The 22,727-nt window shown below is 43.2% G+C and overlaps 2 protein-coding genes across 4 annotated transcripts; both read right to left on the bottom strand.

The window, feature by feature from the left end:
- Positions 1-1,032: 1,032 nt before the first annotated feature.
- On the bottom strand, positions 1,033-2,599 carry LOC129647540 (cytochrome b-c1 complex subunit 2, mitochondrial-like). The gene is given in 2 exon segments (XM_055574618.1): positions 1,033-1,765; positions 1,767-2,599. Coding segments are annotated over 2 exon segments (1,359 nt in total). The 5' UTR covers positions 2,555-2,599; the 3' UTR covers positions 1,033-1,194.
- A 9,849-nt stretch (positions 2,600-12,448) lies between these two features.
- Positions 12,449-16,537, bottom strand: LOC129645720 (BOLA class I histocompatibility antigen, alpha chain BL3-7-like). Of its 3 annotated transcripts, none has more exons than XM_055571062.1 (8): positions 16,432-16,537; positions 15,843-16,187; positions 15,296-15,571; positions 14,118-14,393; positions 13,899-14,000; positions 13,126-13,152; positions 12,931-12,978; positions 12,449-12,783 (listed from the first exon to the last, which is right to left on the bottom strand). In XM_055571062.1, the coding sequence occupies exons 1-7, from the start codon at positions 16,502-16,504 to the stop codon at positions 12,962-12,964; spliced, it is 1,116 nt and encodes a 371-aa protein (XP_055427037.1). In that variant the 5' UTR covers positions 16,505-16,537; the 3' UTR covers positions 12,449-12,783; positions 12,931-12,961. The 3 variants fall into 3 exon arrangements, with proteins under 3 accessions (XP_055427037.1, XP_055427036.1, XP_055427038.1); XM_055571061.1 differs by having other exon boundaries at positions 13,112-13,152; XM_055571063.1 differs by lacking the exon at positions 13,899-14,000.
- Positions 16,538-22,727: the final 6,190 nt, after the last annotated feature.

Consider the following 22,727-nt stretch of genomic DNA (forward strand, 5'->3'; position numbering starts at 1 on the left):
CCAGGCTTCTCTGTCCATGGGATTTTCCCAGCAAGAAGTGGGTTGCCATTTCCTCCTCCAGGAGATCTTCCTGACCCAGGCATTGAACTGTCTCCTGTGTCTCTTGCATTGGCAGGTGGATTATTTACTACTGAGCCACCTGGGAAGCCCAAGGAGTATAATGTATGCACTACTGTTTAAAAACAATTTTTGTGAGTTAGAAATAATGTACCCATGTAGACTAGCAAAATAGTATGTAAATGTGATCTCAGTTGTAACTAGAAAAATTTAATTCAATAAATTCTGTATTACCCTAAAAAAAAAAAAAATAGCTTTGTTGTTGTTGTTATTTGGCCACCCTGGGTAGCTTGTTGGATTTTAATTGCCCAACCAGGGATTGAACCCAGGCCCTCAGCAGTGAGAGCTCAAATAGCTAACCACTGGACAGCCAGGGAATTCTCAGCTTTGTTGTTATTACTACCTTTGGAACAAAACCTATTTCAACAAAAATAATGTTATTGAAACTTACTTCAGGGGTAACATTTTCTTATACTGGGAAACTAATCAAATATCTGAATTATATGAAGAGCACATTTATCACTGTTCTCTATGAGTCTAGAAAAATATTATCAAATTTTTATTCATATATGAAATAAAAGTACTTTTCCAATTACAGATTTGGTATAAAGTGAGAAAACTTTCTAAGTACAGTTTTCTATTGAAGAGGTATTTTATAAATAGTTTTGCTGTACTACTATATTTTTTTAAATTATACATTTAAATATTAAATCTAGCAATGCTTAAGAGAATGAAAAGACAAGCCATAGACTAGGAGAAAATACCTACAAAATACATAACTGACAAAGCACTGTTATCCAAAATATACAAAGAATTTAAGTTCAACAATAAGAAAAAACTTGGTTAAAAAATGGGCCAATGACCTTAACTGATACTTTATGAAAGAAGACATACAGATGGCAGAACAGTACATGAAAAGATGCTCCACACCATATGTCATCAGAAAAGTGCAATTTTTTTTTAATAGAATGCTTTATTGACTTTAGGTCAGTTGGGAACAATTACCTATATTTATGTTTTATATTTCATCTCACTGGAAGAAAAGATAAATGTTACATTAGAGACTTTTCACTTTATGTATTTGCTGCTCTGGGTTCACAAAACGTTCAGTTCTTTCCTGCAGTATGGGATTCAGTATTACAACTCATCAATGAAAGGTGTATGCCCCAAATTTCCACTTGCTGCCATTGACTTCCGGCCAGAAACAAACTTCTTTGCAGCATTTATGACATCAGCGTCAGCTACTGCATCAATCTGCTGAAGGACTGTGGATGGCGGCGTGTATGAACCAGCAGCTAGAGCCTGGGACCTGACTTCATCCAGGAAACCCTCAGAAGACTCCACTGACATCAGGTACCCAGCTTTCAGCTTGTTCTTGGCAGCTTGGACACCTGGATTAGAAAGGTTTCCTTGAGCAATTGTTTTTACTTGGTTATAAGCAGCCTTGATAACATCTCCAGCAGATGCAGCTTGTGAGATAGTGTAGAACCCAAAGAGTCCAGAGTCTGAGTAACTGGCATTAAAAGCAGAAACATCAAATGGCTGGTGAACTCCCTTGGCAACAGCCTGGTACAGAGAGCTGGTGGCATTACTGCCCCTCTTAACATGTGGTCCAGCACCAAGGACGTGCTGGAGAACTCTGAACGCGTTTGCTTCTGCACTTCCTATGGCTGCGCTCTCTGCTACAAGAGCGGCATGGACGAGACTCTCCATTCTGTTCTCGAATTTCACCTCCATGGTACTTGGCTTTTGCACCAGATAAACCAAGGCCACCCCTTATGTTAAGAAACTGTTCAGCAACTTGCTTTAGAACAGGATGACTCACACCAAGTCCAATCAAAGCCATTCTTGCACTTGTAAAATGATTTTGTACATAGTCATGTAACTCAACTGGTGTCACTTTTCCAGTCCTATAATCAGGACAATATAAGGAATTAGCCAAGGCATTTCTGTAAGGGGCAGCATGCAAATTTTCAATGACATGAGCCTGTGGATTCTGAAAAGCCACAGCTTTGTCAATCCTTAGCTGAGGCTGAAGGGCAGCTACCTCCCAGCGTTGAGATTCTGGTGCTGTGGTGACATTGAGCAGGAACTCCATTAGAATATCAACATCATCCCGCAGGCATTCCACAGTATAGGCCATGTTTTCCCTTGTTGAAGTCACGCTTAATTTACCACCAACTGCTTCAATTCCACGAGTTATCTTGAAAGATGAAGCTCCTTTTGTAGTCAAACTGGATGCAAGACGAAGCAAATGAGAAGTTCCTAAATTGTTGGAGTTCTCATATCTGCTGCCTGCTTTAATGAACAAACCAATTCTTGATGCAGTCGCATAGTTTTCGAGAGAAGCAATCACTAAACCATTTGGTAACCTGGTAAACTCAAGGTCCTGAGGATGTGGAGGCACTCCTGTAGGGGCTGCTGTGGCTTTAACTTTAGGAGCAACTTTGAGGGAATAAAATCTCGAGAGGGACCTGGCTCTGGCTAACAGCTTCATTGCTCAAGATTGTTCTGAGCCTCGGTCTCTGCCGCCTTAGAAGAAAGCAAGATGGTCAGAAAAGTGCAAATTAAAACAACAAAAGAGTCCTACAACATACCTATTTGGACAGCCAAAAAGCAGATGCTGAAACACCACATGCCAATAAAATACGGAGACTAAAGAAATCTCATTCATTGCTGATGGGAATGCAAAACGATACAGTCACTTCGGAAGAGAGTTTGGCGGTTTCTTACAAAACTAAACACATGCGTATACAATTCATTAATTGTGCTTCCTGCTATTTATAAAGAGGAGGTAAAACCATACACACACGGAAACCACACCCAGGTGTCAATTTTTCTATATTGAGCTGATTTATCATAAAAGAACAGCAAGACTTGTGATTTATGCTGCTGCTGCTGCTGCTGCTAAGTCGCTTCAGTCGTGTCCGACTCTGTGCGACCCCAGAGATGGCAGCCCACCAGGCTCCCCCGTCCCTGGGATTCTCCAGGCAAGAACACTGGAGTGGGTTGCCATTTCCGTCTCCAATGCATGAAAGTGAAAAGTGAAAGTGAAGTTGCTCAGTCGTGTCCGACTCCTAGCGACCCCATGGACTGCAGCCCACCAGGCCCCTCTGTCCATGGGATTTTCCAGGCAAGAGTACTGGAGTGGGTTGCCATTGCCTTCTCCCTTTTTGTTTGTAATTTAAGAACTGAAGATTGGCATTCACTTTTTGTTGATATTCTCTAAGCTTCACTGTACACACACAGCTTCTGTCACATAGAATTGCCCATAATTAGCTGAAGTTGAACTACTCAAACTAAGATTTCAAGTTAATATTATATCTTTTTCTTTTTTTGCCGGGGGCGGGGCACACTGCTGCATGCGGAACTTCCCCAACCAGGGATGGAACCCATGTCCCCTGCAGTGGAAGCACAGAGTCTTAACCACTGGACCACAAGGAAGTTCAAAGTTAACATTATATCTGATCAGAAAGTAGAGTGAATCATTTACTTTGAAAATAAAATACAAAAGAAGGCGGAGGAATAGGACGGGGAGACCACTTTCTCCCCCACAAATTCATCAAAAGAACATTTAAACGCCAAGTAAATTCCACAAAACAACTTCTGAATGCCGGCAGAGGACATCAGGCACCTAGAAAAGCAGCCCATTGTCTTCGAAAGGAGGTAGAAAAATATAAAAGACAAAAAAAGAGACAAAAGAGGGAAGGACTGAGTTACGTCCAGGGAAGGGAGTCTTAAAAAAGAGAGAAGTTTCCAAACACCAGGAAACACTCTCACTGCCAAGTCTGTGCCGAGCCTTGGAAGCACAGAGGGCAACATAACAGGGAAGAAAAATAAATAAACAATTAAAACCCACAGATTACGAGCCCAACGGTAACTCCCCCAGCGGAGAAGCAGCGCAGATGCCTGCACCAGCCACTAGCAAGCGGGGGCGGGGCAGGGAGGCGCGGGCTGCATCACTTAAAGATCTGGCCTGAATGCCCGGAGCGCTTTCTGCGCGAACTAACTTGGACTAGCAAACCAGACTGCGGGACAGATACCACACGAAAAGCCAGTCCTAACCTAAGAAGCCACCACGCCCACGCACAGAACAAAGGCTGAACAGAGATAGCCGGCTGCAGACCATCCCCCTCTGGTGACAGGCAGCCAGAGCCGGAAGGGGGCAATCGCAGCCCCAGAGAGATGTTATCTACAAAACTGTAAGCAGGCGTTTTTGCAAACTAAGACTTCTTGGTGTTCTGGACGGTCAACATCCGCCTGAGAAGGTGCGCCGGTTGTACACCCAGAAAAGCGAGCGGCGGGGAGGCGATAAGTCGCAGCGACCACAGTCGCCAAACACCTCATCACCTGAGCTGCTCAGACCCGGGAAGTGCACAAAACTCAGGCCCAACCGAGTCTGCGCCTCTGAGGACTACCCGAGTGCCTGAACCTGAGAGGCTTAGACCTGGGAGGTGCATGCAGCCCAGGGCTGGCCTCCGATGGTTCCCTGCGGAGCAACCTAGAGCCTAAGCAGTGTGGGCAGGGAAGCTACACCCGCCGCCAGCGGAGGCAGGCCCAGTGTGGCTGAGGCACTGCGAGCACACACCAGTGTTATTTGTTTGCAGCGTCCCTCCCTCCCCACAGCGCGACTGAACAAGTGAGCGCCCTCCTCCCACCAAAAAAAGTGTCCACCACCGCCCCCTTATGTCAGGGCAGAAATCAGACACCAAAGAGACCAGCAAACAGAAGAAGCTATAACAGAGGGAACCACCTAGGAAGCGACAGGTGCAATAGATTAAAACCCTGTCGTTAGTACCGACTACATAGGAAGGGGCCTATAGATCTTGAGAAATATATGCCAGACCAAGGAACTAGCCGAAAATGAACTCCCACAACAACACCAGACAAAGTCCTAGATATATTTTTACTATTTTTACGATCATTCTTTCTTTTTTTTTATTTTTTAAAAAAATTTAAGTCCTCTATTACTCCTTTAATTTTCACTTTTATAACCTACTATTTGCAAAAAAAAAAAGACCCTATTTTTTTAAAAGCAAACTTCATATATATATTTTTTATAATTTTTGTGACTTTGTTTTTTTTCTCTTTCTTTCATTTTTTTTTCTTCTTTTCTTTAACATCGTATTTTTGAAATTCCAAACTCTACTGTAGATTTTTAATTTTTGCTTTTTGGTATTTGTTATCAATTTTGTACCTTTTTTTTAAAATAATTTTTGTGACTTTTTTTCTCTTTTTCTTCTTCTTTTCTTTAACATTGTATTTCTGAAATTCCAAACTCTACTCTAGATTTTTAATTTTTGCTTTTTTGTGCTGCTATTGCTAAGTCACTTCAGTCGTGTCCGACTCTGTGCCACCCCATAGACGGCAGCTCACTAGGCTCCCCCGTCCTTGGAATTCTCCAGGCAAGAACACTGGAGTGGGTTGCCATTTCCTTCTCCAGTGGATGAAGGTGAAAAGTGAAAGGGAAGTCACTGAGTCGCATACGACTCAGCGACCCCATGGACTGCAGCCTACCAGGCTCCTCCATCCATGGGATTTTCCAGGCAGGAGTACTGGAGTGGGGTGCCATTGCCTTCTCTGTTGCTTTTTTGTATTTGTTATCAATTTTGTACCTATATTTTTTTTATAATTTTTGTGACTTTTTTTTTCTCTCTTTTTCTTCTTCTTTTCTTTAACACTGTATTTTTGAAATTCCAAACTCTAGATTTTTAATTTTTGCTTTTTGGTATTTGTTATCAATTTTGTACCTATATTTTCTTTATAATTTTTGTGACTTTGTATTTTTTAATCTTTCTTTTTCTTCTTCTTTTCTTTAACATTGTATTTTTGAAATTCCAAACTCTACTCTAGATTTTTAATTTTTGCTTTTTGGTATTTGTTATCAATTTTGTACCTTTAAGAACCCAATCTTCAGTACCCATTTTTATTTGGGAGCGAGATTACTGGCTTGACTGCTCTCTCCCTCTTTGGACTCTCCTTTTTCTCCACCAGGTCGCCTGTGTCTCCTCCCTAACCCCTCTCTGCTCTACCCAACTCTGTGAATTTCTGTGTGTTCCAGACAGTGGAGAACACTTAGGGAACTGATTACTGGCTGGATCTGTCTCTCTCCTTTTCATTCCCTCCTTTTATCCTCCTGGCCACCTCTGTCTCCTTCCTCCCTCCTCTCTTCTCTGTATGACTCTGTGAACATCTCTGAGCAGTTCAGTTGTGGAGTGCACATAAGGAAGTGATTACTGGCTAACCTGCTCTCTCCTCTGTTGATTCCACCTCACCTCATTCAGGTCACCTCTAACTCCCTCCTCCCTCTTCTCTTCTCCATGTAACTCTGTGAACCTCTCTGGGTGTCCCTCACTGTAGAGAAACTTTTCATCTTTAACCTAGATGTTTTATCAATGGTGCTGTATAGAAGGAGAAGTTTTGAGACTACTGTAAAAATAAGACTGAAAACCAGAAGCAGGAGGCTTAAGTCCAAATCCTGACTCCAGAGAACTCCTGACTCCAGGGAACATTAATTGACAGGAGCTCATCAAACACCTCCATACCTACACTGAAACCAAGCACCACACAAGGGCCAACATGTTCCAGAGTAAGACATACCACGCAAATTCTCCAGCAACACAGGAACACAGCCCTGAGCTCCAATATACAGGCTGCCCAAAGTTACTACAAAACCACAGACATCTCATAACTCATTACTGGACACTTCACTGCACTCCAGAGAGAAGAAATCCAGCTCTACCAACCAGAACACTGACACAAGCTTCCCTAACCAAGAAACCTTGACAAGCCACCTGTACAAACCCACACACAGCAAGGAAACTCCACAATAAAGAGAACTCCACAAACTGCCAGAATACAGAAAGGATACTCCAAACTCAGCAATATAAACAAGATGAAGAGACAGAGGAATACCCAGCAGGTAAAGGATCAGGATAAATGCCCACCAAACTAAACAAAAGAGGAAGAGATAGGGAATCTACCTGATAAAGAATTCTGATTAATGATAGTGAAAATGATCCAAAATCTTGAAATCAAAATGGAATCTCAGTTAAATAGCCTGGAGACAAGGATCAAGAAGATGCAAGAAGGTTTCAACAAGGACCTAGAAGAAATGAAAAAGAGCCAATATATAATGAATAATGCAATAAATGAGATCAAAAACACTCTGGAGGCAACAAATAGTAGAATAACTGAGGCAGAAGATAGGATTAGTGTATTAGAAGGTAGAATGGTAGAAATAAGTGAATCAGAGAGGAAAAAAGAAAAACGAATTAAAATAAATGAGGACAATCTCAGAGACCTCCAGGACAATATTAAACGTTACAGCATTCGAATCATAGGGGTCCCAGAAGAAGAAGACAAAAAGAAAGACCATGAGAAAATACTTGAGGAGATAATAGTTGAAAACTTCCCTAAAATGGGGAAGGAAATAATCACCCAAGTCGAAGAAACCCAGAGAGTCCCAAACAGGATAAACCCAAGGCGAAACACCCCAAGACACATATTAATCAAATTAACAAAGATCAAAGACAAAGAACAAATATTAAAAGCAGCAAGGGAAAAACAACAAATATCACACAAGGGAATTCCCATAAGGATAACAGCTGATCTTTCAATAGAAACTCTTCAAGCCAGGAAGGAATGGCAAGACATACTTAAAGTGATGAAAGAAAATAACCTACAGCCCAGATTACTGTACCCAGCAAGGATCTCATTCAAATATGAAGGAGAAATCAAAAGCTTTACAGACAAGCAAAAGCTGAGAGAATTCAGCACCACCAAACCAGCTCTCCAACAAATGCTAAAGAATATTCTCTAGACAGGAAACACAAAAACGGTGTATAAACTCGAACCCAAAACAATAAAGTAAATGGCAACGGGATCATACTTATCAATAATTTCCTTAAACATAAATGGGTTGAATGCCCCAACCAAAAGACGAAGACTGGCTGAATGGATACAAAAACAAGACCCCTATATATGTTGTCTACAAGAGACCCACCTCAAAACAGGGGACACATAGAGACTGAAAGTGAAGGGCTGGAAAAAGATTTTCCATGCAAATAGGGACCAAAAGAAAGCAGGAATAGCAATACTCATATCAGATAAAATAGACTTTAAAACAAAGGCTGTGAAAAGAGACAAAGACGGTCACTACATAATGATCAAAGGATCAATCCAAGAAGAAGATATAACAATTATAAATATATATGCACCCAACATAGGAGCACTGCAATATGTAAGACAAATGCTAACAAGTATGAAAGGGGAAATTAACAATAACACAATAATAGTGGGAGACTTTAATACCCCACTCACACCTATGGATAGATCACTAAACAGAAAATTAACAAGGATACACAAACTTTAAACAATACAATAGACCAATTAGATCTAATTGATATCCATAGGATATTTCACCCCAAAACAATGAATTTCACCTTTTTCTCAAGCGCACATGGAACCTTCTCCAGGATAGATCACATCCTGGGCCATAAATCTAGCCTTGGTAAATTCAAAAAATTGAAATCATTCCAAGCATCTTTTCTGACCACAATACAGTAAGATTAGATCTCAATTACAGGAGAAAAACTATTAAAAATTCCAACATATGGAGGCTGAACAACACGCTGCTGAATAACCAACAAATCACAGAATAAATCAAAAAAGAAATCAAAATTTGCATAGAAACAAATGAAAATGAAAACACAACAACCCAAAACCTGTGGGACACTGTAAAAGCAGTCCTAAAGGGAAAGTTCATAGCAATACAGGCATACCTCAAGAAACAAGAAAAAAGCCAAATAAATAACCTAACTAAGAAGGCAATGGCACCCCACTCCAGTACTCTTGCCTGGAGAATCCATGGACGGAGGAGCCTGGTTGGCTGCAGTCCATGGGGTCACTAAGAGTCGGACACGACTGAGCGACTTCACTTTCACTTTTTACTTTCATGCATTGGAGAAGGAAATGGCAACCCACTCCAGTGTTCTTGCCTGGAGAATCCCAGGGACGGGGAAGCCTGGTGGGCTGCCGTCTATGGGGTGGCACAGAGTCGGACACGACTGAAGTGACTTAGCAGCAGCAGCAGCAGCACACCTAAAGCAACTAGAAAAGGAAGAAATGAAGAACCCCAGGGTTAGTAGAAGGAAAGAAATCTTAAATTAGGGCAGAAATAAATGCAAAAGAAACAAAAGAGACCATAGCAAAAATCAACAAAGCCAAAAGCTGGTTCTTTGAAAGAATCAATAAAATTGACAAATCATTAGCCAGACTCATCAAGAAACAAAGGGAGAAAAACCAAATCAACAAAATTAGAAATGAAAATGGAGCGATGACAACAGACAACATAGAAATACAAAGGATCATGGGACTACTATCAGCAATTATATGCCAATAAAATGGACAACGTGGAAGAAATGGACAAATTCTTAGAAAAGTACAACTTTCCAAAACTGGACCAGGAAGAAATAGAAAATCTTAACAGACCCATCACAAGCACGGAAATTGAAACTGTAATCAGAAATCTTCCAGCAAACAAAAGCCCAGGTCCAGACAGCTTCGCAGCTGAATTCTACCAAAAATTTAGAGAAGAGCTAACACCTATCCTACTCAAACTCTTCCAGAAAATTGCAGAGGAAGGTAAACTTCCAAACTCATTCTATGAGGCCACCATCACCCTAATACCAAAACCTGACAAAGATGCCACAAAAAAAAGAAAACTACAGGCCAATATCACTGATGAACATAGATGCAAAAATCCTTAACAAAATTCTAGCAATCAGAATCCAACAACACATTAAAAAGATCATACACCATGACCAAATGGGCTTTATCCCAGGGATGCAAGGATTCTTCAATATCCACAAATCAATCAATGTAATACACCACATTTACAAATTGAAAAATAAAAACCATATGATTATCTCAATAGATGCAGAGAAAGCCTTTGACAAAATTCAACATCCATTTATGATCAAAACTCTCCAGAAAGCAGGAATAGAAGGAACATACCTCAACATAATAAAAGCTATATATGACAAACCCACAGCAAACATTATCCTCAATGGTGAAAAATTAAAAGCATTTCCCCTAAAGTCAGGAACAAGACAAGGGTGCCCACTTTCACCATTACTATTCAACATAGTTTTGGCCACAGCAATCAGAGCAGAAAAATAAATAAAAGGGATCCAAATTGGAAAAGAAGTAAAACTCTCACTGTTTGCAGATGACATGATCCTTTACATAGAAAACCCTAAAGACTCCACCAGAAAACTACTAGAATTAATCAATGAATATAGTAAAGTTGCAGGATATAAAATCAACACACAGAAATCCCTTGCATTCCTATACACTAATAATGAGAAAATAGAGAAATTAAGGAAACGATTCCATTCACCATTGCAACGAAAAGAAAAAAATACTTAGGAATATATCTACCTAAAGAAACTAAAGACATATATATAGAAAACTATAAAACACTGGTGAAAAAAATCAAAGAGGACACTAATAGATGGAGAAATATACCATGTTCATGGATTGGAAGAATCAATATAGTGAAAATGAGTATACTACCCAAAGCAATTTATAGATTCAATGCAATCCCTATCAAGCTACCAATGGTATTCTTCACAGAGCTAGAACAAATAATTTCACAATTTGTATGGAAATACAAAAAACCTCGAATAGCCAAAGCAATCTTGAGAAAGAAGAATGGAACAGGAAGAATCAACCTGCCTGACTTCAGGCTCTACTACAAAGCCACAGTCATCAAGACAGTATGGTACTGTCACAAAGACAGAAATATAGATCAATGGAACAAAATAGAAAGCCCAGAGATAAATCCACGCACGTATGGACACCTTATCTTTGACAAAGGAGGCAAGAACATACAATGGATTAAAGACAATCTCTTTAACAAGTGGTGCTGGGAAAAGTGGTCAACCACTTGTAAAAGAATGAAACTAGAACACTTTCTAACACCATACACAAAAATAAACTCAAAATGGATTAAAGATCTAAACATAAGACCAGAAACTATAAAACTCCTAGAGGAGAACACAGGCAAAACACTCTCTGACATACATCACAGCAGGATCCTCTATGACCCACCTCCCAGAATATTGGAAATAAAAGCAAAAATAAACAAATGGGACCTAATTAAACTTAAAAGCTTCTGCATAACAAAGGAAACTATAAGCAAGGTAAAAAGATAGCCTTCAGAATGGGAGAAGATAATAGCAAATGAAGCAACTGACAAACAACTAATCTCAAAAATATACAAGCAACTCCTACAGCTCAATTCCAGAAAAATAAATGACCCAATCAAAAAATGGGCCAAATAACTAAATAGACATTTCTCCAAAGAAGACATACAGATGGCTAACAAACACATGAAAAGATGCTCAACATCACTCATTATCAGAGAAATGCAAATCAAAACCACTATGAGGTACCATTTCACACCAGTCAGAATGGCTGCGATCCAAAAATCTACAAGCAATAAATGCTGGAGAGGATGTGGAGAAAAGGGAACCCTCTTCCACTGTTGGTGGAAATGCAAACTAGTACAGCCACTATGGAGAACAGTGTGGAGATTCCTTAAAAAACTGGAAATAGAACTGCCTTATGATCCAGCAATCCCACTGCTGGGCATACACTCTGAGGAAACCAGAAGGGAAAGAGACACGTGTACCCCAATGTTGATCGCAGCACTGTTTATAATAGCCAGGACATGGAAGCAACCTAGATGTCCATCAGCAGATGAATGGATAAGAAAGCTGTGGTACATATACACAATGGAGTATTACTCAGCCATTAAAAAGAATACATTTGAATCAGTTCTAATGAGGTGGATGAAACTGGAGCCGATTATACAGAGTGAAGTAAGCCAGAAAGAAAAACACCAATATAGTATACTAACGCATATATATGGAATTTAGAAAGATGGTAACAATAACCTTGTATATAAGACAGAAAAAGAGACACTGATGTATAGAACAGTCTTTTGGACTCTGCGGGAGAGGGAGAGAGCAGGATGATTTGGGAGAATGGCACTGAAACATGTATAATATCATACGAAACGAGTTGCCAGTCCAGGTTCGATGCACGATACTGGATGCTTGGGGCTGGTGCACTGGGACGACCCAGAGGGATGGTATGGGGAGGGAGGAGGGAGGAGGGTTCAGGATGGGAACACGTGTATACCTGTGGTGGATTCATGTTGATATATGGCAAAACCAATACAATATTGTAAAGTTAAATAAAATAAAATATATATAAAAAATAAAAAAAATAAAATACATAAAAATTACAAAGACTTTGTCAATCTAACATATGATCTCAAAAGGCAATGGCTAAATTAGGAACCACTCAGCCACTTTCAAAATATGTTTTCAAAATGATATTTTTTACACAGGTTTATTGAGGTAGCACTGATATACAACAAAGAACTGCACATATGTAAATAAACAATACGATAATACACAAACACCTATGATACCATTACACAATGGTGGGGGGAAGAAATGGAGGCCATTGTGGGCAGGGGTGGGTCAGCCTCCCCACTTTCTCACATTATAGTACAGGAACACAGACACATTCAGACATCTCTACAAAAAAAGAAGTCTGGGTTCTGAAGTCATAGAGTGGAGGCACAACTTTTTTCACATAGAGTGAACACAACTTCTTTCACTCAGTTCCACACAAGCCATCAGTTTCACACTATAAAAGAAAATAATCAAGAATAAATTCAGGTCAGTCATCATAGGTGGGGACATTCTGAACAAATTTCCACTACTCAAAATGTTCAAATCCAGAGCATCCCCATAACCCAACCCCTCTCCCACTTCTGGCCCTCCAGAGTCTCACCTTTAGGAGCCATGAGAGATACATTAGGGCCTCAGATCCTGTCTTCTCCTGGGATAGAACAGAACTTGGTCAGAGCCCACAGGAGTTAAGACTAAAGGAGACAATACAGGGTGGGTGAACCCCTCCAGGGGGTTCCCATCTACACTATCTCAAGGGTCTCAGGGTTCACCCATACACACACCTGTCCATACTTACTTGCAGTCTGAGTATAGCTCCCTCCATCTGTGGGTAAAAGACATCATGTGAGAGGCCTGGGGGGAGGCAGAGCCTTGAGATTCTATAGGAATCCCTTAGTCCTGAATCCCAGGGAATTTTCCAGAACCGTGAATGCAGATCCAGGGCAGGATTGAGAAACATGAGGAAAGAGGGTTTATGGGAACTGTACCACTCCCGTTCTGGATGTCTATACTTAGCTGCTAGAAATCAGATCCCCATTACGGGAATCATCAAAGTGAGAAGGTAATCCTCTTTTACACACATGCCTTTCAAAAGAGTGTTAGAGGGCTTCCCTGGTGGCTCAGTGATAAAGAATTCGCCTGCTAATGCAAGAGACACAGATTCGATCCCTGGTCCAGGAAGATTCCAAATACTGTGAAGCAACCAAGTCCCTGAGCCACAACTCTTGAGCCTGTGCTCTGGAACCCGGGAGTTGCAACCACTGAGCCCACACGCCCTAGAGCCAGTGCTCCACAACAAAAGAAGCCATCGCAAGGAGAAGCCCGCGCACAACCACTAGAGTAGCTCCCGGCTCACTGCAACTAGAGAAAACCTGCGCAGTAACAAAGACCCAACACGGCCATAAATAAATAAAATTATTTTTAAAAAAGAGTGTTAGAAACAGGACCTCAGACTGGGTAAGTGCGTGTATGTAGATGGTGCCTCCCAGCACTGAGGCAAGAGACTGGACATTTTCTGTCTTGAAACCCTCTGGGAGCACAAGAAAACTCAGATTTCACTCCTCTCCCTACCTGAGCGTTTCTTCCTCCAGATCACAGCTCCAGCCACTGCCAATACGAGGAATACCAGGCCAACAATGATGCCCATGGTGAGGAAGAGGGTCTGAGGAGGTTCTGTGGAGTCAAGGGAAGAGCCCTGACCTCAGGCTTGAGCCCTGACATTGCTGAACTGACTCCTGAAGGGCTCCTGCTTTATCTGAGAGGACACTCCAGCCCCATCCCCCTCCTTACCCCATCTCAGGGTGACGGGCTCCTGAAGCCCCTCGTGCTGCACATGGCACGTGTATCTCTGCTCCTCTCCAGAAGGCACCACCAGGGCTGCCCACTTCTGGAAGGTTCCATCTCCTGAAGGCCTGGTCTCCACAATCTCCATGTCCTGGGTCTGGTCCTCCCCGTCACGCTGCCAGGTCAGTGAGATCTCCGCCCGGTAGAAGCCCAGGGCCCAGCACCTTAGGGTGACCTCACGGTCAGAGATGGGGTGTCGGGTCACATGGGTCTTCGGAGGAACTGAGGAAAAAGGTGAGAAAATTTAGGAACTTTGTATTAATTCTAACAGCCCACATGAGGGGGCACTTCTGTGACCATTCTGAGAATGGAGGGAATAAATGGTGTGAGAGGTGAGAGTGCAAAAGACATGAGCCTGGACCCCAGGATATGGGAAAACTTCTTATGCTTTGAGAAGTTCTAGAAACAGGATAAAACAGCCCAGGGTAGGAGGCTCCAGGTCTCTGAGTGAGACAATACAGACTTCTGGTCCTGACCTAGGTGAAGACCGAGTTGACTCAAAAAATCTGGAGCTCAGGTGGCCAGTGAAGAAGGCATGGGGCAGAGAAAAAAGTGAGAGAGTAAAGCACCAAGACTTAGGCCAAAGTCAAATAAATCTGCTAATAAATTATTTCAGAGACCTCCACATCCAGAGAGACAGAACCCTTTAATTGTCCTGAGAAGGACATTTGGTTTTTAAACAGCCTCACAGAACACAGCAAAAACAAGATGCAAAGAATACCTGTTAAGCAAATGAATGTAACAACGTATTTAAACCTGAGAGTGTCACTGCTTTAGAATTCTTTACATCTGCTTCTTCTCCACACCTCTTGCTTCTCTAGCCCGTCTCTCTGTTTCTCACATCCCTCATCCCCCTTAGTCTCCACCAACTTCTCATCCCTGAACTGTCGCACAAGAACCACCACCTAACCTGCCACCCATAGACTATTCTCTCCACAGTGGTCAGGAGTGCCATTTCAGACACTGAGTAAGAATCTTTAAGCCTTACTCTAAGGATCCAAGTGGTGGAGGAGAGGGGGAAGAATGCTAGTGTCAAGCCTATGCTTTTGCCCTTAAGGTTGGGCTAGTTGGAGGTACAGCCCCAACCTGAGGTGAGATCTGGGAGGGCCCGGGGCCCCTGGTACCTGCGCGCAGTAGCGTCTCCTTCCCCTTCTCCAGGTATTTGCGAAGCCAGTCCACGCAGTCGGTCTCCAGGTATGCCCGGTACTGTTCCGCTGTTCCCTCCATCTCCCACTTGCGCCGGATGATCTGAGCCACCGGGCCCGCCGCGGACCAGGAGCGCATGTCCTCGGTCAGCGTGATGTAATCCACGCCGTCGTAGGCGAAGTGCTCGTACCCTCGGACAATGCGGCCGTCCGGCCCGACATCGCAGCCAGACAGCCAAAGGAAGCTGTGCGATTCTGCCCCGCCCCCGCGGTTAGCACCGCCCACTTAGCCCCCTCAGCGCTCAACCTAGCTTTCCTCCCTCTCCAGACTCCCGGGCGGTGATTGCTCAGAGCCCGTTTTTCTCCTAAGTTGAAAACGCAATCCCTGTGAATCCTAGTTCCTAGTGGGCTCTTCCCAGACCGAAGAGAGGTCGGAGGATCTCCTGACCTCGGGGGCGAAACCTCGGACCCGGGAACTCAGGGAGACCCCGGGTCATCGCAGGGGAATGCAGGGCTTGAGACTCACCCAAGTCGCTGTGGTTGTGGTTGCCAACGATGACCTTCAGGTTCGACCGCGAATCCTGCAAATGTTCTCTGGCTACCTTGGTTTGCCGGTCCCAGTACTCTGGCCCCTCCTGCTCCATCCACGGCGCCCGCGGCTCCACCCTCGGATTCGCGGTGTCGCTGTTGTATCTTACGAGCTGAGTGTCGTCCAGATAACCGACAGATTGATAAAAGTCCCTCCCGAGGTTAGGACGCGATACCAAAATATGGAAGTACCTCAAGGAGTGGACCCCTGGGGCCGGGAGGGGCTGCCACCCGGGCCGACGCTCCTTCGGGCGCGGGTCCCCATGTCCGAGGTGAATGTGACCTGTAGGGGATAAGGGGACGAGGGGGCGTGCGAGACGGAAGAGGGCCGGTGGGAGACTCGAGTGGTGAGAGGAGAGGGCTGGAGGCTCGGAAGGGACAGGGGAGGGTCAGGACGGGACGGGGGCGAGGTAGTGGGTTTGGTCTCGGGGCCATAGAAACGCGTCTTCCCCGGCTGTCCTTCGCCCCAGACAGGCGGTCCCCTGGCTTCTCCTGCAGAGGCTATTTCGTCTCGACCCCGCACTCACCCGCCCAGGTCTCGGTCAGGGCCAAGGATCCCGAGAGCAGCAGGAGGAGGGTTCGCGGCTCGGTGACCCTCATGCTTGGGATTTTGGACGAATGTGAGTTCGAACTAGTCTGAGAACTTCGTAACAGGGAACCGCGGTGGCGCTGATTGGCTTCCCTAGAAACCAATAGACCGAGACCTGGAGCATCATCATAGGTTTCCAGGAAGAAGGACCTGACACAGTTTGAGAGAGAAGTGAAACTGTGGGGAGGTGATGGGGAATCCCCAGTGCTTAGCTTCCGTGTCCCAGACGCCAACCCCCGCCCCTAGAACCTGAGACCTTGAGCGCCACACCCAGGGCACCTGGGACTTGGTGCCCCGCCCCTCTCCTCAAGGCTGCACCAAGAGCACTTTGCCTCCCTGGCGCTGGGACTGTTTGAGAAAACCAAGGAGAAACCTTGGTTTTCCTTGGGTTCCAAGGAGAAACCCCCAGGCTGGGATCAGCCCCTTTGTCTTTCCTTCCCCAGTTCCCTCTCCCTGACTTGCATCCCTATTCACTCATCCCTAGGGCACTCTCCTAGGAAAAACAAACTTCCAAGGAATAGGGTGCCAGAAGGCAACTTGGTCTTAGGAAAGCTGGTGAAGAAACAGTGGTATGCTCGTAAAACTGGGGGCAGTTGTGTATGTAGAGATTCCTATAGAGACCAGCTTCCTGTTTGCTTGTTAACCATAATCCTGATGTCCCCTGGATGACTGAGCATCTAATCTGTAAAAGTAATGATTTTACCCTTCCCGTGTGAATGTGTCTAAACACCTCTGCAATAACCAAAGTTCATAACTTCACTTTCCCAAACCGTGGCTCCAGGCTTTTATACTTTAAAATTACCTTTATTCCATAGCCCTGAGTTTTCCTGTCAGAGTCTCAGCACATGGTCTATACAGAAAAGCCCATGGAAGCACAGTTTCTTCCTGCAGAAGACCTGTGCCTATGCAGTAATTTACTACAGTGACTAGGTGATGACAGGAGAGGCTAAACCATTGAAAGAAGATTTCTTACTAATTACATTTTCAGAGAGGAGGGGGCATGGCACACCACACAGAGCCACAGGGGGAAGCACCAAGTTTGGCCAGAAGGTCAAGGAGAGGGAGAAAGCATGGCTCAGAACTTTCATGGCATTTTCCTCAGGGCTGAAGGAAAGCAAAGGAGGGCTGGAGAAACATCTTAGGATTGGCTGGTTTGAATAAGGTCATTGGCAGGTTCTGGGAGACAGGGCCTGTCTCTAGGTGCCTGGTACCTGGCCCTGGATAACGAGAGCTGAGGAATATTGCTTCCTGGAATGTAAGACCTGATAGAAGTGTGTATGTGTGTGTGTTCGCACTCAGTCATGTCCAACTCTTTGCGATCCCATAGACTGTAGCCCGCCAGGCTCTGCTATAGAAGAGGTGGTTCCAGATATGGACTCTGGATTGTCTAGTTTGCAAAGAAAAGGCTGCTCCTGGGCAAGCCCTTTGCTGTCTCTAAGAATTGGTCAGCTCTAGAGCGCAAGTCTCTCCCCAGTTATCCAGACCACAAATGGCAGAGCATCAAGAATACAGAAAATAAGAAATATTATTAACACATTATATTTCAACCAGAGTGTACAAACTTTAATCCCCTCAAAGTTGCAAGTGTTCAGTGCAATCAAAGTGTCCTTCACGAACACTCCTGCATCGTCTATGCTTGTGATCCACACCTAAGCGATGTGCACATTTTATTGGGCACTTGGTATTATTTTCTTTAACCTGATTGACATAAGGAGACATTTGGTTTTTAGGCAGCCTCACAGAACAGAGCAAATACAAGATGCAAAGAATACCTGTTAAGCAAATCAATGTAACATCATATTTAAACCTGAGAGTGTCACTGCTTTAGAATAATTTTACATCTGTTTCTTCTCCACACCTCTTGCTTCTCTAGCCCTTCTCTCTGTCTCTTTCATCCCTCAGGCCCTCTTCTCCCCTTAGTCTCCACCAACTTCTCATCCCTGAATTGTGACACAAGAGCCACCACCTCACCTGCCACCCATGGACTATTCCCCCCACAGTGGTCAGGAGTGTCATTTCAGACATTTTTTAATATTCCAGTGGCTCCATCTCACTCTTGGAAAGCTTCTAGAATGTAAGGCACGTGAGCACAGGGGCTTTGTGTTAAAGCTGTTTTGGTTAAAGCTGTACCTCCAGCATATAAAGCTATGTTTGATACATAGTGAGCACTAGATTAATCATTGTTGAACAAATGAAATAAACAAACCTGATTGTATTAAAGTCTGATGGCATCATATACAAATCAGAAAATTTTTTAAAGTAGAAAAATTAGGAAAGATTTTATGTTGTTCAACTAGTATATGCGAGAGTTCATAAATTCATTCCAGTGGAGAAAATGTTTTATATGTTGCACAGTTGAGCCTGTGCATTCGTTTTCTATTGCTGCATAAAATGTTACCACAAATGTAGTTGCTCTAACAAGAGCCATTTCAATGCTCACAGTTCTGTGGATCAGAAGTCCAGGTGCAGTATGGAGAGGGTCTCTGTTCAGCATTTCATGAAGTTGTGTTTGCAACTAGAGCTTAAGGTCCTCCTCCAAGCTCATGCAGAACTCTGCAGAATTTTACATCTTACAGTTGTAGCACTGAGGTCCCCATTTCCTTTCTTGAGGTCGGTAGAATGCTGCTCTCAGCGCCTCTGGCCACCAGCATGCCTTGCTATGTGGGCCCCTCCATTTCAAGCCCTCCCCCACACTGAATCCCTTTCACTGTTTGTTCAGTAATAACCTAGTTGGGTTAAGAGTTCACTTGATTAGGTCTGGATTACCCATGATCATCCCCTGTTGTAAACTCAACTGATATGAACCTAATTACATATGAAAATATCCCTTCACAGTACCACTTGCATTAGTGTTTGATCAAATAACTGGGAGAATGTGAATAATGAGAAGTTGGTTATTCCCGGCTGTTTTAGAATCTGCCTAATATAGCCTTGTTCTTCCTTTGGGTTTAATTGGGTTACAGTTGGTAATGGAAATTCAAATAAATAAAATTTTGTAAATAGTAATAACATGCTTTCTGTCCATTTAACCATGGGGATTCTTCTTAAATCTTAAAACTAAATGGTATGTTTAATAGAAAGTGTTAGTCGCTCAGTTGTGTCCAACTCTTTGTGACCCCAAAGATTATAGCCCACCAGTCTCCTCTGTCCATAAATTCTCCAAGCAAGAATACTGGAGTGGGTTGCCATTTCCTTCTCCAGGGGATCTTCCTGACCCAGGGATTGAACCCACATCTCCCTATTGCAGGCAAATTCTCTACCATCTGATACACCAGGGAAGCCCTATGTTTGACATCCTATTGTTAATTTACAACAGATCAAAAATAAAATGCAATAATCCATTATTTTCTTTGGATGCTGTAATAACTATGTACTGCTGTAAAAGTGAGAATTTCAAAAAACAAATAATTATTATGTTCCACAGTTTTCCAGAATCAGAATTTCAGGAGAGGTTTACTTGAATTCTGGTTAGGGCCTCTCATAGGTTTCGATGAAGCTGTCAGCCAAGGCTGCATCATCCAAAGGCTTAACTAGGGCAAGAAATTCACTTTAAACATGGTCACCCACATGGCTGTTGGAAGAGGCCTCATTTCCCTCCTGGATGGTCCTGGGAGGCCTCAGTTCTGAGCCATACTAACTTTCCTTAAAGCAGCTAATGACTAGGCAGCAATCTTCCGCCAGAGCAAGTGATCTGAGAGACGGCAGCCAAGATGGAAGCTGTATTGTGTTTGATGTCATAGGCCCAGAGTCACACACCATTACATCAGCTTGCTCTCTCAGTTACAAGTGAATCATTGGGACTTCCTGTTTGTTCAGTGGCAAAGACTCCATGCTCCTAATGCAGGGTGCCCAGGTTGGAACCTTGGTCAGGAAACTAGGTCCCACATGCTGCAACTGAGAACTGGTGCAGCCAAACAAATAAAAGATTATAAGTGAATTACTAAGTCCAACCCAAACTCAAGAGCAGAAAATGAAGCTCCACTTCTGGAAGGGAGGAATATAAAAGAATTTACCCACATGTTAAAATCAAAATTAAATATTCTTTCAGGATTTTTTAAATCAAATGCTTCCTTTAGTCAATTATTCTTGAGTGCTTCAAACTTCTTTTTGGAACGTAATAATAAAAGTTTGCAGGTCTTCCCTGTAGCTCAAATGATAACGAATCGGCCTGCAATGCAGGAGACCAGGGTTCAAACCCTGGGTTGGGAAGTTCCTCTGGAGAAGAGAATGGCAATGCACTCCAGTATTCTTGCCTGGAGAATTCCATGGATAGAGGAGCCTGGCAGATTATAGTCCATGGGATCGCAAAAAATCGGACACAACTGAGTGAGTAACACTATTACTACTAATAAAAGTTGGAGACAGAGAAGTGAGATACCCCAAGGTCTCTAAGATTTCCCTGCAAATTCTATACACTGAAAACATGTAGTAGCTATATGTAAATGATTAGGTAGCTATGGACAATTGAGTTCAGTTCAGTTCAGCCACTCAGTTGTGTCCGACTCTTTGCGACCCCAGGAACCGCAGCACGCCAGGCCTCCCTGTCCATCACCAACTCCCGGAGTCTACCCAAACCCATGTCCATCGAGTCGGTGATGCCATCCAACCATCTCAATCTCTGTTGTCCCCTTTTCCTCCTGCCCTCAATCTTTCCCAGCATCAGGGTCTTTTCAAATGAGTCAGCTCTTTGCATCAGGTAGCCAACGTATTGGAGTTTCAGCTTCAACATCAGTCCTTCCTATGAACACCCAGGACTGATCTCCTTTAGAATAGACTGGTTTGATCTCCTTGCAGTCCAAGGGACAATTCTGATCTAGGTAAAACTTTGTTCCTAGATCAAAATTAGCCATTCCTGTCTAATGAGTCACATCAAAACTGTTGTCATGATACTAAGCTCGGAGTGGGGAGGGAGACTAAAGTAAGAGATTCTTATTTTTCTTTTTTTTTCTTTCCTTTCAATTGAAGGATAATTGCTTAACAGTATTTTGTGGGGATTTTTGGTCATACATCAATAAGAAATAGCCATAGGTACACCTGTGTCCCACCCTCCTAAACTTTCCTCCCATCTCCCTCCCATGAGATTCTTATTTTTGTAGTTAAAATGAAATCTCATCAGGTAATATTATCAAAGATGATATTCCTTTATATTTTTCCAGCTTAATTTACACTGAGCACAATGCACTTTTTGGTTCCGTAAATGTATTTAAGCCAGGTGAATGTGAAAGTTAACGTAAGTGACGTGTCTAAGCCATCACAAGACCTTAAGCATCAGATTAAACACTGTGCAGCAGAAGACTGACAGAGACGCCAGTGAACAAAAGAGCGAACGGCCTAGACAAAGATATTTCTGTGGCATCCTGGATCCTCTCTCTCGAATACAGTTCACAGCATTTGGCTATGGGTTAGTTCTACTCTGAGTAGGTCTTACTAAGGATCCTTAAACTTTGGTATGTAATTTTCCCTTTCGTTGAAAAAAAAAATTAATCTGGAATGGCTCACAAACTCCAGTTTCAAAAATACCAGTTTAAGGAGTTCTGATACTCCTCGGAACCCACCTCTGAGATAAGATGTGAAGCTAAGGAGATTTGTCTGATGGTTCAGTGGTTAAAACTCCACACTTTGACGGCAGCAACCACGGGTTCGATCCCTCGTTGGGGCACTAAGATCCTGCATGCCATGCAGTGCAGCCAAAAAAAAAAGAATCAGAGACTAAGAAGCTACCGTGAGCCACTTCTTAATCCCATCTCCCGTATATAACCTCTGTCCTGAAATTTGTGTTTACTGTTCCTCTGAGCTTCTCTAATGATTTTACAGTAAGTGCATATACCCCCAAACCAAATGTTATTTAGTTTGGCCTGTTTTTGACCTTCCTGTTCAGTGAACACATACAGCTTGTATTCTTCCATGACTCAGTGTTATGGGTAGGTGAGTTATCTGATAACTGATAGAAAGATTCACTCATTTTACTGCTGGAAAAGCTTTATAGTTCATGATTGTACCACAGTTATTTTCCTTTGGGTGAACATATGGTGTTTCAATTTTTGTCATAAACATTAGTGTACATGTCTCCTGGGACACATAGGCAAGCAGCCCCCCAGAGTGAATGATCAGGAGTAAGATTGTTGGGTTATATGATATATGTACTGTAACCATTCTGCTGCTGCTAAGTCGCTTCAGTCGTGTCCGACCCTGTGTGACCCCATAGATGGCAGCCCACCAGGCTCCCCCGTCCCT

The sequence above is a fragment of the Bubalus kerabau genome, chromosome 3 (genome assembly GCF_029407905.1).
Source record: "Bubalus kerabau isolate K-KA32 ecotype Philippines breed swamp buffalo chromosome 3, PCC_UOA_SB_1v2, whole genome shotgun sequence".
Taxonomy (NCBI): Eukaryota; Metazoa; Chordata; class Mammalia; order Artiodactyla; family Bovidae; genus Bubalus; species Bubalus kerabau.

Bases quoted from the DNA above. Each gene is read 5' to 3' on its own strand.
- LOC129645720 (XM_055571061.1), bottom strand. From the start codon at position 16,504: ATGAGGGTCACCGAGCCGCGAACCCTCCTCCTGCTGCTCTCGGGATCC. The intron at 16,188-16,431 runs GTGAGTGCGGGG...TATCCCCTACAG, and splicing joins CCTGACCGAGACCTGGGCGG to GTCACATTCACCTCGGACAT. The intron at 12,979-13,111 runs GTGTGTGTATGG...GTTCTATCCCAG, and splicing joins CTGCAAGTAAGTATGGACAG to GAGAAGACAGGATCTGAGGC.